Source organism: Petromyzon marinus, chromosome 66, assembly GCF_048934315.1.
Source record: "Petromyzon marinus isolate PM22_M1 ecotype Great Lakes invasive population chromosome 66, UKy_Petmar_22M1.pri1.0, whole genome shotgun sequence".
Lineage (NCBI taxonomy): Eukaryota > Metazoa > Chordata > Hyperoartia > Petromyzontiformes > Petromyzontidae > Petromyzon > Petromyzon marinus.
The window spans coordinates 7,391,893-7,409,034 of NC_133732.1; the positions used below are offsets into that span (position 1 = coordinate 7,391,893).

Here is a 17,142-nt window from a genome sequence, read left to right on the forward strand (position 1 = left end):
GCCAGATGACAAAAGTGTCATCCACGTACCTCTTCCATAAGGTTGGGCGCAGAGTGGCAGTCTGGATGGCGTCAGTCTCAAATTTCTCCATGAAAATGTTAGCTATAACTGGAGAAAGGGGGGAGCCCATTGGGGTGCCCTCAGTTTGTTTGTAGAAAGTTCCATTCCAAGTGAAGTATGTATTGGTTAAACAGTGTCTCACCAGGGGGGGTACCTCAGTGTTTAGTCCTTGATGAACCAAGTCTTCAATGATTGCAATGGTGTCAGGTACAGGAACCTTGGTGAATAAGGAAACATCAAAACTGACAAGCAGGTCGTCTGGGGACAGGGAAATACCCTTGATTGTCGATACCAGGTGAGTAGAATTTTGTACCGCAGAGGTGGTCTTTCCAGTGAAAGGACGCAGGATTTCAGACAAAAAACGAGCTAGTTTGTAGGTGGGGGAGCCGATAGTAGAGACTATGGGACGAAGGGGTGTATCTACTTTATGTATTTTTGGTAAGCCGTAGAATCTTGGTGGCCTGGCAGCAGAAGGTTTCAACGAAAACTGTTTAGATTGATCAATTAATGCGGTTGAATCAGAAATTATTTTGTTGGTTTGTGTGACGAGGCTGTTGGTGGGATCTCTTTTTATTTTTGTATAACTACCATCGTCGAGTAATTCTTTAATTTTGTTGTTGTATTCTATTTTATCCATGATGACAGTAGCATTGCCTTTGTCAGCTGAGAGGACTACAATATCATTCCTCTTTTTAAATTTATATAATTCAAAACGCTCATCTGTGCTGAGGTTGCTAGCTGGCATCTTAGCGTTTTTGAGGGTTGCAGCGATTTCAGATCTTGCTACGTCTGCAGCGATGTGACCCAGGCCCCTGAGAGCAACGTCTACTTGGGCAATTATATCATTAACTGGTATGTGTTTAGGTGTGACTGCAAAGTTTAGACCTTTAGCTAAAACGGATTTCAGACCATCGGAAAGAGAACTGTTACTGCGATTAATTACGACTTTGTTAATGTCTAACTTTTTGGTGTGTGGGTCCGGTCTTTTGTTGAAGAGGAGGTTAAATTTGGAAATCAGGTTTTCCTTACATTTGGTCGACATAGTAGCAGCTGAAGAGGCAGTCATATTGTCTACATGTTCCCAATCCGATGTGGACATTGTTGCCATCAATGATAAGTGTCATTTGTAGAGTGTCTTGTCTAACTGATCTAGTTCGGTGCGTATAAGTCTGATTTTTTCTGAGATAAGAGCTAAGCTAGTTTTGAAAAGAATTCGTTTCGCATTAGAAGAAGTTACAGCAGCAGAGGTCAGTGTAAATGCGATTGGTATTACCCCAGAGTCGCGGCATCTCTTCAGGAAGGTGAGAGACTCGATCAGCTGAGCTTTCTTATCCCGGAGTTTGTTGAAGGATCTTAAAGTTACGTGAAAACCCTCCCCGTATTTTATCAATTTATTATTCTGAGAATATTATTACGTTATTTTATTTTATCAATTTATTATTTTATTCTCATTCTACGTGACTTTACCGAAAGAACCAAAGAAGAAGAATCCAAATATCGGGCGAAGCTGGCTAGTAAAGCTCGTATTTTATAATTGTAACAGAATTTCAATATATTCTGAAAATCTGCAGTTTTAGTTAGACGTTGAATATTTTCAAGTTAATTTAATGCTAAATTTCAGCTTTCCAACTCCTCCTTTTTAATACGTGTTTTCTCCTACAACATCAGAGTGCAGCGCCACATTAAATACACACTACAATGACAATAGTTTAAAGCGATTTGAAGCATGTTTTATTTTCAAAATGGAAATATGGTTTTGGGGGGGGGGGGGGGGGCAGAGCTTTGTGACGTCATATTGAGGAGGGGCTGACTTTTTGCGACGCCGTGTGACGCCATTTATGGACGGCCCCTTACTGAGGCTGCAGGTTGCTCACTGCATCAGAGCCCAGGAGTCTTGAGGCTGCACGCTGCTCCTCGGCCTAGCTAAAAAAAAACCAAAAGAAACTCTGATCCAAGGTTTGTAATGCAAAGTACACATTCGACGTAAATTACCTTCACAGCGCGCATCCGTGAAAATGCCTTCTAGGGCTCCTCGAACGTTTAGGGCACCTGACCAATGTGCGTTTCGGAGCGCACAGGCCAGTTGATAGCGCCGTGCAAAGCCCTTCCCTCACTCGCTGCACGCGCGCGACCTCCCGCGGGTGTGCGTTTTCGTGTGCTTCTCCAAATTAGAGCGGTGTGCAAAACGCTTCCCGCACTCCGCGCACGCGTGCGGCTTCTCGCCCGTGTGCGACATCGCGTGCGCGACCAAGTGGGAACGCCGCACGAATCCCTTCCCGCACACGCCGCACGCGTGCGGCCTCTCCCCCGTGTGCGTCGCGGAGTGCAAGTTGAGCTGGGAGCGCCGCGCGAACGCCTTCCCGCACTCGGCGCACGCGTGCGGCCTCTCGCCCGTGTGCGTCCTCGCGTGCGCCTCCAGGTCGGAGGGCCGCACGAAGCGCTTCCCGCACTCCCCGCACGCGTGCGGCCTCTCCCCGGTGTGCGTCGCCGAGTGCACGTTCAGCTGGGAGCGCTGCGTGAAGCGCTTCCCGCACTCGGCGCACGCGTGCGGCCTCTCGCCCGTGTGCGTCCTCGCGTGCGCCTCCAAACCGGAGGGCCGCACGAAGCCCTTGCCACACTCCCCGCACGCGTGCGGCCTCTCCCCGGTGTGAGTCGCCGAGTGCACTTTCAGCTGGGAGCGCTGCGCGAAGCGCTTGCCGCACTCGGCGCACGCGTGCGGCCTCTCGGCCGTGTGGGTCATGCGGTGCGTCTTCAGGTGCTCGCGACGCGCGAACGCCTTGCCGCACTCCTCGCACGCGTGCGGCCTGTCGCCCGCGTGCGTCCTCGCGCGCGCCTCCACATTGGAGGGTCGCGCGAAGGGCTCCCCGCGCTCGGCGCAAGCGTTCGGGCGCGGCCGTTCCCCGGCGCGCCTCCGAGAATGCCCGTTCAAGTTTGGGAGCGTCGCAGACCCCTTCCCGCGCTCCCGGCAGGCGTGCGGCTTCCTCCCGTCGGTGGCGATTGCCGCGGTGCCCTTGAGCGGCATCCCGCACCGAGTGCAGGCTCGCGGGGTCCCGTCGCTGCTGCGTTGCGCCTTTGCCGTCTTCGTTGCGGAGCCTCTGGCCTTCCCGCACTCCTCGCACCACAGGAGTTCCGTTTCACTTGCTTCATCTGTTTACAAGGTGGTCCCCCCAACACCCCAACACCCCATCACCCCCCAAAAAACAAACAAAAGGGAATGCATAGTTTGGTAAACTGATACAAGAAAAATAAACAATGAGCGCCAAGAATCAGACGCCGTTCAACCTTTGATGTTTTGCGATTTCTTTGAACTTACGATTTTGCTTCATTCCAAATAGATTCATGGCTAGGACTATACAGCAAGTCCCCGGGTTGCGGAATACCCAACTTACGGAAATCCGACTTTACCGAAATTTTCCCATGAATCATGTCACGAAACAAAAATCAACATGCGGAAACGTTTGCGTTAGTAACGTAAGGGCGAGAGGTGCAGTGAGGTGAGGAAGCGGATAAAGACCGCGGGGCGGGGCGGAAGGGGGACGGCCGCCTTATGCCTCGCTCCACCAAAACGCCGCCTTCACCAAGGCCGAGCTTCGCTAGGATTAAATGAAATGTTATTTTTGTAGCGTTACGTAATCATGTTCCTTTTGTGGCATTGCGCAATTGTTTACAATGCTTTCAACTATATTTTCCCCCTCATCTTTTGTATTGCTAGTTTTCTTAATTTTAAGTTTATTTCATGAGTTATTTACTGTATGTACTGTGTATGTGTGTATCTGTGTGTGTAGGCAAGCCTACACCACCTTTGTCTTTGTATGCGTGTATGTGCATGTGCCGGACGGGCAACTCTGTCGTGGACAGTGCTGTGGGGGGAGGGCCAATTCCGATTGGCTCCTCCCCTCATGGCGTCTGTGTCCACCACAGTGGCTAAATGGGGGCTCTGGACGGGTGCGAGGGGCTGGTAACCCCTCCACCTTCAATTGATTACCACTAAACTACGAATGAGATATGTAACTAATAAGCTTGTGCCGGAGGCCCCGGGGGGACAGGCGTCTATGACGTCTCCTGGCCAAACCCCAATTGGCAGAGCCAGGAGATTGAATCTCTACCCTCGGGGCTCCTCCAGAAACAACGAAAAGCCACTTCGTGTGGCCACGTGGAATGTTCGAATGCTCACTGCGGAGGAGAGGCTGCCACTCCTCTGTCGGGAGCTGGACCGGTACCGCCAGGATCTCTGTGGCATTCAGGAGGTCTGGTGGACCGATTCTGGCTCCTGCCACCATGAGGGGTGGACGGTCCTCTACTCGGGGCAGCAGACTGCCAAACAACAGGGTGTGGCTCTTCTTTTGAACAAAAGAATTAAGGGGGCGTGGGAGCGTGGCGGTGAGGTGTGGGAAGCTGTAAGCCTCAGGCTACTTTGGGCTCACCTTCCCATCAACCGGAGGCGAGGAGTGGTGGTCGTGGTTACTTATGCCCCCACCGAAGACGAACGTCCGTGGAGGGATGCAGGCAAAGCCGATGAGTCAGATGCCTTCTATGACCTCCTGTCACAGGTGCTGGCTAAAGTGGCCCCTCGGGATAGAGTTATCTTGTTGGGTGACTTCAATGCCCGAGTTGGTCATGATACTGGCACCTGGTCTGGAGTGATTGGAGGGCATGGGCCAGATCAGCTCAATAACAACAGTAGGAGGCTGCTAGATTTTTGTGCAGCCCATGGGCTTGTAATTACCAACACGCTGTTCCGGCATCGGCGCATCCACACAACATCATGGATGCATGCCGGGTCCAAGCAAGAACATCTGCTGGACGACATAGTGACGGACCAGCGGATGCGAACCCCTGTCCTTGACACCAGGACCTACCGTGGAGCTGATCTGTCCTCTGACCATCGACTAGTCATCTGTAAGATGCACCTGCCATTCTTCCACTCCGGTGGTGGGTGTACACCCAGGACCCCATTCCAACCTAAAGTGGCCTGGTCTCAGTTATCTGATGAAAGTTGCAAGCGAGAATTTCATCATCGCTTGCAGCTGAGGCTGACATCGTCCCCCACTCCTCCTGACGTCGAGGGTAAATGGGCGAGGTTTAGGACTGTGACTCATGCAGCTGCAATGGCTGCTTTGGGTACGCAGTCCAGACCTCCCCAGAGACCCTGGCTGACAGAGGAGGTGTTGAGGATGGTTGAGAAAAAGCGACAGGCCCACTGTCATCGGCTACAGAATCCCACGTCAGAGAATGAGGAGGCTTACCGAAGCCTTCGCTCGGAGGTTCGGAGAGCCGTGAGGCACTGCAAGGATGGGTGGTGGTCCCGGGTTGCTGAGGAGATGGAGTTAGCCTCAGTGGCCCGCGATCACAAATCTCTATTTAACTCCATCAAAAAAGTAACCTGCAGCGCCACACCTATTACCATCATTAGGGGGAAAAACGGTGATCCAATCTCCGACCCCCAGGAACAGGTTTGCAGATTTGCTGAGCATTTCTGTGAGGTCCTGGGGGAGGGAAAATTCCTCAGCCAGGAAAACATCGTGGCACAAAGTGAGGATGACCCTGCTGAGGCTGCGGTGCCTCAAATATTGGAAGAAGTCACCCCCTGTGAGCGGCTGGCTGAAGTGCCATCTGTTGAGCAAGTACTGAAGGCGATCCGGAGTCTGAGACCAGAAAAGGCAGCGGGCAGAGATGATCTCCCAAGCGAAATGCTGAGGGAGGGTGGTGTTTGTGCACAGACTGCCCTACATGACATTATAACAACAGTCTGGACCACTGGATGGGTTCCGCAGGATTGGAAGGATGCCCTGGTGGTCCCCCTCTTTAAGAAGGGGTACCGCACAGACTGTAACAACTACAGGGGCATCTCACTCCTCAGTGTGCCGGGAAAGGTCCTGGCAAGGATTATTCAATATCGCCTTGCCAGGCACGCTGAGGAGAGGCTTGCGGAGCCCAATGCGGTTTCAGGAAAGGGCAGTCCTGCACAGATGCCATATTTTCTGTCCGTCTGCTACAGCAGAGGTGTAGGGAATTCCAGCAAGACCTACATCTCTGCTTTATTGACCTGGTCAAGGCCTATGATACCATCATTAGGCCTGGGCTCTGGGTTGTTCTTCGTGCTTTTGGAGTACCTGACCCTCTGCTCACGATCATTAAGGACCTTCATGATGGTGAGCGGGCCCGGGTAAAACTACGTGGCCGGGAGTCAGAGCCATTCCCTGTACACCTTGGGGTGCGACAGGGATGCCCTCTGGCTCCCACATTGTTTAACATCTATTTTGACCACGTAGTTCGTGAAGCCTTCAATAGCTGTACCGGAGGAATCTCCATATGGTACAGATATAATGGGAGGCTGATCGATGCCCGGGTGCGGTCAAGGGATGGCTCCCTATTGCTCAACCACGTTATGTATGCCGATGATTTGGTAATAGCTGCTCATTCAGAGGAGGAGTTGGAGACGCTGCTGCTGAGACTGGAGTGTGCCACTAAGAGATGGGGCTTTACCATCAGCCCCACCAAAACTAAGCACCTGCCTGGGTATTTTGTACCATCGGACACTCCACCCCCACAACTCCCAATCGGTGATGGGGCAGTTGTGGAGAGAGTGGAGAGTTTCCCATACCTGGGCAGTGTGCTTATGACCGGCACCAGTTTAACAGCAGAGGTCTCACTCCGAATCAGTCGAGCGGCAATATCTTTTCATCGGTTGCGTAACGCTGTGTGGAAGCTACCTGGTCTGTCGCTCCGCACTAAGCTTCGGGTCTTCTCGGCCACGGTCATTCCCTCTCTTCTCTATGCTTGCGAAACGTGGACTCCCCCTAATGGAACATCTTCGCCGGTTAGAAACATTTAGGCTGACCTGCCTACGATCCATCCTGGGTTTAACCAGGCTAGATTGTGTGAGGAGCTCACAAACCCTTGAGAGATCTGGGCAGGGTCCCATCGGTGAGCTCCTCCGGCAGGCAAGGATGCGTTGGCTGGGTCATGTAGCCCGCATGCCCAGACACCGCATGCTGAAACAGCTTTTGTTCGGCCGGATCGAGGGGGCTAAACGGGTGCGGCACGGGCTAGAGAAGAGATGGAGTGATGTGGTACAGGAGGACGTGGAGCTGAGTGGACTTGCCGATGACTGGTACCAGCGGTGTCAAGATCGGCCTCTGTGAAAGAGGATCGTGTAGGACGCTACTGGGCAGTTGGAGGCAGTCGCCCTCCAACAACAACGGAGGGCGGAGGAGCGACGCTCACAACAATGAGCGGAGCGCCGGGTGGCTGAAGCACAGCGGGTTGGCACAGTAGGGGGCACAGGTGGTGCATCAGCCAGTCATCTCAGTCATCTTAGTCAGTCGACCTGTGGCACTTGGGTCTGCCCCGTGACCTCCTGCCCGCGGGCGTTCGACACTTCACATGGCCTCAGGGTGCACATGGCCTGGCACAAGCGTCGTGGTGACGTCACCGCCACTTAGTGGCGAATGGCGGTTGTTGTTGTTGTTTGTGAAGTCTAGGCCTAGCCTAATGCACGGTAAGCGAACATTCGGAAATGGACGCTTTCTGTTAACAAGTAATATCAAAATGTTTCGTCGTATTCGTAAACAATTGGATACAGTATTTGTTCCGTCACTTTAATTATGGGTAGTGTCCGGCTAGACATTCGACGAAATGAAAGAATCGTAGGCTGCAGAGCGTATGTACAGCGACACGATACAGGGAGCGATAGAAAACGGACGACAGCACAATACAGTACTGAGAGAAAACGGTAGCGGAGGCATGAGTACTTCTGCCTACGAGATTTTATCTTTCACTGTGGGGGGAAATTGTTCAGTTTCCCAACATATGGAAAATTCGGGTTTCGGATCGTTCCCGGGAACCTAACCCTTCCGTAACCCGGGGACTGCCTGTACATAAGAAGCCACGAATACAACGCGATCGTCCGTCAGACGCCATGAACATTAACTCATTCTCTCTCTCGCTCTCTCTTTCGAGTCTACCTCTCTCAGTGCACGCAAAATTCTTGCCACAAACGAACCACAATACCTCCCTGATCTCGTCAAGGGGCATAAACCATCGTCACGCAAACTCTGGTAATGCTCGCAGCAGCGGCGGCTTTTGGCGAACTATCGAACAAAGTCGGTCACCGCATCGTGCGCTTTAAGATGCTAGATACACTACACTATGCACTGCACTATATACTACACTATAGACTACACTACTATACACTACGTTATACACTATACTATACACTGCTATGCACTACACTATACACTGCCTTATACACGACACTATACACTACACACTGCTATGCACTACACCAGGGGTCGGGAACCTTTTTGACTAAGAGAGCCATGAAAGCAAAAAATTTGGAAATTTATTTCAGTGAGAGCCATATAATATATTTTAAAAGTGAATTCAACTAAATGTCAGTATAATAAGCCTCTGAATTTATTCTTTTAAATAATGTTGTTATAACACTCACCATTAATGCGACTTCTGGTGCTGCATGGATTTGCTGATGTCTTTGTAGTCGGGTTGGTACTTTGTAGTCGGGTTGGTACTTGGTGAGGTTAAGCTTCATGCAAGCGTTGAGGCTTTCATCCGTTAAACGTGATCGTAGGTTGGACTTGATGTTTTTAAGATGTGAGAATGACTGCTCACATGCATACGTAGATCCAAACATGGTCAATACAGCAATACTCACACGCTGCAGTGTGTGGTATGTGACAGGAAGCGCGTTCCAAGTTTTGAGAATCAGCTGGTCTTCGGGTTGGAGTTTTTTCATTTCTGTCCACATGTGCTTGCTCGCCAACTCCGCTTTCTGTCGTGTGATTCTTTCCAAATCTTCATTCAGTGACTTGAACTTATTCACCCACATGTCTGAGGCCTTCAGGTCAGCCACTTCTGCTTCAAAATCTCTGACGGAGACACCAGGGATGTAATTCAGGTCGGCTGTGTTCAGTGAACACTCGTTTGGATGGGTGATGAACTTAAAAAGACGAGTGTGCTCACGAAATTCTCCAAAGCGTGCTTTGAAGGACTGTAGGAGACTGGATGTGCAGCCAGCTAGCTGGTGGAGATCAAGGTTTTGAATGGGCTCACTTGCTGTGCATGCATCTTTAAATTGGCTCAGTTTTTCAAAATGTAGTAAACGACCTGTTTCAAGATCCGTGATGAAAAGCTCCAGCTTGTTTTCAAAAGCAAATACAGCTTGTTGAAGGGATAACACTGTATTTCCAATGCCTTGCATTTTCACGTTGAGCTGGTTCAGATGTTCAGTCAGATCTACGAGATAGTAAAACTTGAGGAGCCACTCGGTGTCGGCTAGCTCAGGATGCCCGACGCCTTTCATTTCAAGGAAAGTCCGGATTTCGTTCAGGCAAGCCGCAAAACGGCTAAGCACCTTCCCTCTTGACAACCAACGCACATTGCTGTGCAAAAGCAGACCAGGATAGTTATTTACAACTTCATCCAGCAGTGTTTTAAACTGGCGATCATTTAAGGCTCGGGCAACAATAAAGTTGATCACACGAATGACCAGCGACATCACTTCGCCAAACTGCCTGTCACACATCTGAGCACAAAGTGCCTCCTGGTGTATAATGCAATGGAAACTTAGGATGGGTCTATTTTCATGTTCACGGAGAAGCGCCACAAATCCTTTGTTTTTCCCCACCATACACGGAGCACCATCAGTACACACTGAGAGAAGTTTATCCATAGGTAGACTTTTTTCTTGAGCAAACTCCATGAAAGACTTGAATAAATCCTCACCTCTTGTGGACCCTTTTAATGGCAGAACAGCAAGACTTTCTTCGCGCAGTGTGTCACCAACAGCATATCTTGCAATCACGCTGAACTGCGACAAATGGCTCACGTCTGTTGACTCATCCAAAGCCAGAGAAAAGAACGGCGCTGCATTTATGTCCTTCACTTGCGTTTCCTCCACTTTGTTTGCCATCACGATGGTACGATCATGAACAGTTCTTGCCGACAGAGGCATGTCTTGTATCCGTTTGATTATCTTGTCTTTGTTCGGAAGATCATCAAAAAGTTCATTGGCTACATCCAGCATGAACGTTTTAGCATACTCGCCATCTGTGAATGGTTTTCCGTTCCTCACTATTGCTAAAGAACCAGCAAAGCTAGCCGAATTATAGTCACCTTGCCGGGTCCATACGCGGAGTTGCTGCTGGCTAGCTTGCACCCTGCTCAGCTCTTGGCACGCTTTCTTTCTGCTGTCTCCCGCAGGGTATTTTGATGCAAAGGTAGCGTGGCGCGTGTCGAAGTGCCGCTTTACATTCGACCGTTTCAACGATGTAATTTTGTCATTGCAAATTAGACACACCGCAGAACCCGCTCTCTCCACAAAGGCGAATTCTTCGGTCCATTCGTCCTGAAATGTACGATACTCGTCGTCTTTTTTTCTTTTCGCCATCTTCTTCGTCGAAGGGTTAGCTTTGAGCTAATGACCGAGCAGACGCAGTCTCAGACTGATTCAAAAGGGGGCGTTTACCTGTTTTACCCAGCAACGGCAAACGTAGGCCAGTATCATCCAATTAAAATAATGGACAATTGCTCCTGCAGCCCTGAACAGGACATGCGCAGTGAAAAATCGATGGATGGATTAAAACAAGTGAGAATATTTTGTTTTATCTGCGAGCCATATGCAATCATCAAAAGAGCCACATCTGGCTCGCGAGCCATAGGTTCCCGACCCCTGCACTACACTATACACTGCACTATACACTGCACTATACACTACACTATACACTACACTACTGCACTATACACTACACTATACACTACACTATGCACTGCACTATATACTACACTATAGACTACACTACTATGCACTACGTCATACACTACACTATACACTGCTATGCACTACACTATACACTGTCTTATACACTACACTATACACTACACACTGCTATGCACTACACTATACACTACACACTGCTATACACTACACTATACACTGCACTATACACTACACTATACACTACACTATACACTACTATACACTACACTATACACTACACTATACACTACACTACACGACTGGACATCGAACAAAGACGGTCACCGCAACGTGTGCTTTCAGACGCCCTTCTGCGGCCGTCTGGACAGCTCTTTCGATATGAGGAAGCCACTGGAGCGATGCACTTTTAAATCATCATCTAGATTGACAAACTCATTTCTTTAGAGCTGATTTCCGTGTATAGTTTGTTGTCTTTCCCCCGCACCTCCGATTATCGCGGTCGGCTACGTACGGCACGAAAGAAGTTCAGCACACATACACTACACACTGCACTATACACTACGCTACAAACTTAGACTACACGCGACACCAGAGGTCGGCAACCTGCGGTTCCAGAGCCGCGTGTCGCTCTTCATGGACCGCTTTAACGCATTGCAGCTCTTGAAATATTGATATTTGTACCGAATATGAAAAAAAATGGCTCTACTACACACTACGATGCACTACACTCATACACACAACACCAAGATACACTACAGTATTATACACTACTATACACTACACCATTATACTAAATTGAAAACTCATTTTGATTTGAAGCTTTCGTGACTGCAGGAATCCATACACTTTGGTTCCTTCGGTAAAGTCATCACGTGGGTAGACAAAATAACAATGGATCACGACGTTTCGAGAGCCACACACGCGATCGAAACAGTCGTGATCCATTATTACTTTTCTTCTGAGCGACTGTGAGTATGAAAACGGATTTCTTGAGAACTGCTGCTTGTTGTTGTTGTTGTGTTTAGTTTGTTGTCCTTCCCCTGCACCTCCGATTAGCGCGGTTGGCTACGTACTGTGCGCAAATAATTGCCCCGTAAAAAAAATAGTAATAATAATCACATGTTGTACCTTTTGTGGGTCAAAATAGGCAACTGCGTGAGACCCCCCCCCCCATCAGTGGCGCCAAACTAAATATGGCCGGCGGTCAAAAAAATAGAATTAAACTTTTTACATTTCTCTGTGACGCGTGGTCGAGAAGGACTCTCTCACCTTCATCCGTGTCCCACTCTGATAACTCCACCTCGATGAAGTTCCGGTCCGGAGCGTCCGCATGCCCATGGGAATCGACCATCTCCTCCGGCCTCTCGGAACCTCCCCCACCTTCGACGATCCCCAAATCTGTGGCTGCGATTTTGGAAACATATAACGGTGTCCCATCGTTTTATTCACGATGGGTACGCTCCTGAGATGCTCGTCACTTTATCTCTCGTCACTTTATCTCTCTCATCGCTTTATCTCTCGTCGCTTTGTCTCTCGTCACTTTATCTCTCTCGTCACTTTATCTCTCGTCACTTTATCTCTCGCCACTTTATCTCTCGTCGCTTTGTCTCTCGTCACTTTATCTCTCGTCGCTTTGTCTCTCGTCACTTTATCTCTCACCACTTTATCTCTCGTCACTTTATCTCTCGTCACTTTATCTCTCGTCGCTTTGTCTCTCGTCACTTTACCTCTCGTCACTTTATCTCTCGTCACTTTATCTCTCTCGTCACTTTATCTCTCGTCGCTTTGTCTCTCGTCACTTTATCTCTCGTCACTTTATTTCTCACCGCTTTATCTCTCGTCGCTTTGTCTCTCGTCACTTTATCTCTCATCACTTTATCTCTCGTCGCTTTATCTCTCGTTACTTTATCTCTCATCGCTTTATCTCTCGTCACTTTATCTCTCGTCACTTTATCTCTCATCACTCTATCTCTCGTCACTTTATCTCTCATCACTTTATCTCTCATCACTTTATCTCTCGTCACTTTATCTCTCATCACTCTATCTCTCATCACTTTATCTCTCATCACTTTATCTCTCGTCGCTTTGTCTCTCACCACTTTATCTCTCGTCACTATATCTCTCATCACTTTATCTCTCATCACTTTATCTCTCATCACTTTATCTCTTGTCACTTTATCTCTCATCACTTTATCTCTCATCACTTTATCTCTCGTCACTTTATCTCTCACCACTTTATCTCTCATCACTTTATCTCTCATCACTTTATCTCTCGTCACTTTATCTCTCGTCGCTTTGTCTCTCGTCACTTTATCTCTCACCACTTTATCTCTCGTCACTTTATCTCTCGTCACTTTATCTCTCGTCGCTTTGTCTCTCGTCACTTTACCTCTCGTCACTTTATCTCTCGTCACTTTATCTCTCTCGTCACTTTATCTCTCGTCGCTTTGTCTCTCGTCACTTTATCTCTCGTCACTTTATTTCTCACCGCTTTATCTCTCGTCGCTTTGTCTCTCGTCACTTTATCTCTCATCACTTTATCTCTCGTCGCTTTATCTCTCGTTACTTTATCTCTCATCGCTTTATCTCTCGTCACTTTATCTCTCGTCACTTTATCTCTCATCACTCTATCTCTCGTCACTTTATCTCTCATCACTTTATCTCTCATCACTTTATCTCTCGTCACTTTATCTCTCATCACTCTATCTCTCATCACTTTATCTCTCATCACTTTATCTCTCGTCGCTTTGTCTCTCACCACTTTATCTCTCGTCACTATATCTCTCATCACTTTATCTCTCATCACTTTATCTCTCATCACTTTATCTCTTGTCACTTTATCTCTCATCACTTTATCTCTCATCACTTTATCTCTCGTCACTTTATCTCTCACCACTTTATCTCTCATCACTTTATCTCTCATCACTTTATCTCTCGTCGCTTTGTCTCTCACCACTTTATCTCTCGTCACTATATCTCTCATCACTTTATCTCTCATCACTTTATCTCTCATCACTTTATCTCTTGTCACTTTATCTCTCATCACTTTATCTCTCATCACTTTATCTCTCATCACTTTATCTCTCATCACTTTATCTCTCGTCACTTTATCTCTCGTCACTTTATCTCTCGTCACTTTATCTCTCATCACTTTATCTCTCGTCACTTTATCTCTCGTCACTTTATCTCTCGTCACTTTATCTCTCATCACTTTATCTCTCTCATCACTTTATCTCTCATCACTTTATCTCTCATCACTTTATCTCTCGTCACTTTATCTCTCATCACTTTATCTCTCATCGCTTTATCTCTCGTCACTTTATCTCTCATCACTTTATCTCTCGTCACTTTATCTCTCGTCACTTTATCTCTCGTCACTTTATCTCTCGTCACTTTATCTCTCGTCACTTTATCTCTCGTCACTTTATCTCTCACCACTTTATCTCTCATCACTTTATCTCTCGTCGCTTTATCTCTCGTTACTTTATCTCTCATCGCTTTATCTCTCGTCACTTTATCTCTCATCACTTTATCTCTCATCACGTTATCTCTCGTCAATTTATCTCTCGTCACTTTATCTCTCGTCACTTTATCTCTCGTCACTTTATCTCTCATCACTTTATCTCTCATCACTTTATCTCTCACCACTTTATCTCTCATCACTTTATCTCTCATCACTTTATCTCTCGTCGCTTTGTCTCTCACCACTTTATCTCTCGTCACTTTATCTCTCATCACTTTATCTCTCGTCACTTTATCTCTCGTCACTTTATCTCTCTCGTCACTTTATCTCTCGTCACTTTATCGCTCGTCACTTTATCTCTCTCGTCACTTTATCTCTCGTCGCTTTGTCTCTCGTCACTTTATCTCTCGTCACTCTATCTCTCGTCACTTTATCTCTCATCACTTTATCTCTCGTCACTTTATCTCTCATCACTTTATCTCTCGTCACTTTATCTCTCACCACTATATCTCTCATCACTTTATCTCTCATCACTTTATCTCTTGTCACTTTATCTCTCATCACTTTATCTCTCATCACTTTATCTCTCGTCGCTTTATCTCTCACCACTTTATCTCTCGTCACTTTATCTCTCGTTACTTTATCTCTCATCACTTTATCTCTCATCGCTTTATCTCTCATCACTTTATCTCTCATCACTTTATCTCTCATCACTTTATCTCTCGTCACTTTATCTCTCATCACTTTATCTCTCGTCACTTTATCTCTCGTCACTTTATCTCTCATCACTTTATCTCTCGTCACTTTATCTCTCGTCACTTTATCTCTCATCACTTTATCTCTCGTCACTTTATCTCTCGTCGCTTTGTCTCTCACCACTTTATCTCTCGTCACTTTATCTCTCATCACTTTATCTCTCGTCACTTTATCTCTCATCACTTTATCTCTCGTCACTTTATCTCTCACCGCTTTATCTCTCGTCACTTTATCTCTTGTCACTTTATCTCTTGTCACTTTATCTCTCGTCACTTTATCTCTCACCACTTTATCTCTCATCACTTTATCTCTCTCGTCACTTTATCTCTCGTCACTTTATCTCTCACCGCTTTATCTCTCGTCACTTTATCTCTCGTCACTTTATCTCTCGTCACTTTATCTCTCATCACTTTATCTCTCGTCACTTTATCTCTCACCACTATATCTCTCATCACTTTATCTCTCGTCACTTTATCTCTTGTCACTTTATCTCTCATCACTTTATCTCTCGTCACTTTATCTCTCATCACTTTATCTCTTGTCACTTTATCTCTCGTCACTTTATCTCGATGCAGTAGCCGTGTAGAGTTCCAGATGCAATTCGCGGATAGCAAAAATCGCGGTTCGCCAAGTTCGTGAATAACGATTACCGACTTAAAACACAAACAAAATAAATGACAACATTTATGTTGTCATTCATTTTGTAAATAATATTTGACATGAAAGACAATATAATAATAGGGTTTCTCCCCTTTTTTCTGGCAACAAAACTGAAACCTTTTTACGAGGATTCATGTCTGCATTAACCACAATACCTGCAGTCAAAATGCAAACAAAAAACACACACTATGATAATATATGCATTGTCCTTGACACTGATTGGTCCACACCAAGGGACGGCTTTGAGCCTCGACTATATTATCATAGTACTTTTTTATTGCATTTTGACTGCAAGTATTGTGGTTAATGCAGACATGAAGCCTTGTAAAAAGATTTCAGTTCTGTTGCCAGAAAAAAGGGGAAAAAACCCTATTATTATATTTTGGTCCTGGCAAAGGAGGTCTCATGATGTAGATGCTTACCACGAGCCCTCATTACTTTGATAGTGCATTGTCTTTGAGCTGAACGCCTTTTGGCGTCCTCTGGTCGAGCACCAATTGGATCGAGGCTCAAAAGAAAGCCGTCCCTTGGTGTGGACCAATCAGTTTCAAGGACAATGCCACATATATTATCATAGTATGTTTTTGTTTGCATTTTGACTGCAAGTATTGTGGTTAATGCAGTAACATGATTCCTTGTAAAAAGGTTTCAATTCTGTTGCTAGAAAAAAGGGGAAAAACCCCCGATTATTATATTTTGGCACTGGCAAAGGAGGTCCAATGATGAAAGGCAACATGAACATTTACACACTCTTTAGTTCTATTCGGTAAAGTCACGTGACTTTACCGAATAGAACCAAAGAGTATGGATCCTTGCAGTCATGAAAGCTTCAAATCTAGAATTAACATTTAAACGTTTCAATCTTATTCTTCCGTGCGGCTGATGTAGATGCAGAGCAGTGACCACAATGTCACATTCAGGTGGTCAAGCTACAGACAACCGCATCAGCAGGAGCAGCAGCTGGGTGGTGAATCATCGTCATCGTCGTCATCGCTGCGACGATGTCTCCTCCTTCGTATTCGTGTACCGGGGGCATTGCGTCGTTACGCATTGTGTACGGCCCCCGTTCTGGATTGACGCAGTCGCACACTGGCTGATGATGATGCTGCTGATGATGATGAATTACAATAGAAGGCTCGGAGAGGCCTTCATCTAGCAGTGGATAGTCCCTGGCTGCCGCTGCATAGGATGAGATTTGTCTTCTTTCGTACGGCTGATGTAGATGTCGCATTCAGGTGGTGAAACCCAGACTACAGCGTCAGCAGGAGCAGTAGGGGAGCAGTGAATCGTCGTCGTCGTTGTCATCATCATGGCTGCGGCGATGTCTCCTCCTTCGTATTCGTGTGCCGGGGGCACTGCGTCGTTATGCGTTGTGGACGGTCCCACAGTCATGGCACCGTCACTATCGGGCAGAGTTTTTGATTTTCCATTTGTGCATCATCAGCTATCATCCCGTATCTGCTGC

At 47.1% G+C, this 17,142-nt stretch overlaps 1 protein-coding gene across 1 annotated transcript in view; it reads right to left on the reverse strand.

The window, feature by feature from the left end:
* Positions 1-17,142, reverse strand: part of LOC116956569 (uncharacterized) — a 52,542-nt gene that overhangs the window by 17,776 nt on the left and 17,624 nt on the right. The window contains exons 5-6 of the mRNA XM_076054547.1: positions 12,068-12,202; positions 2,174-3,207 (exon numbers count right to left, since the gene is read on the reverse strand). Of these exons, the coding sequence (XP_075910662.1) occupies positions 2,174-3,207; positions 12,068-12,202 (1,169 nt within the window). The remainder of the gene's footprint in view (positions 1-2,173; positions 3,208-12,067; positions 12,203-17,142) is intronic.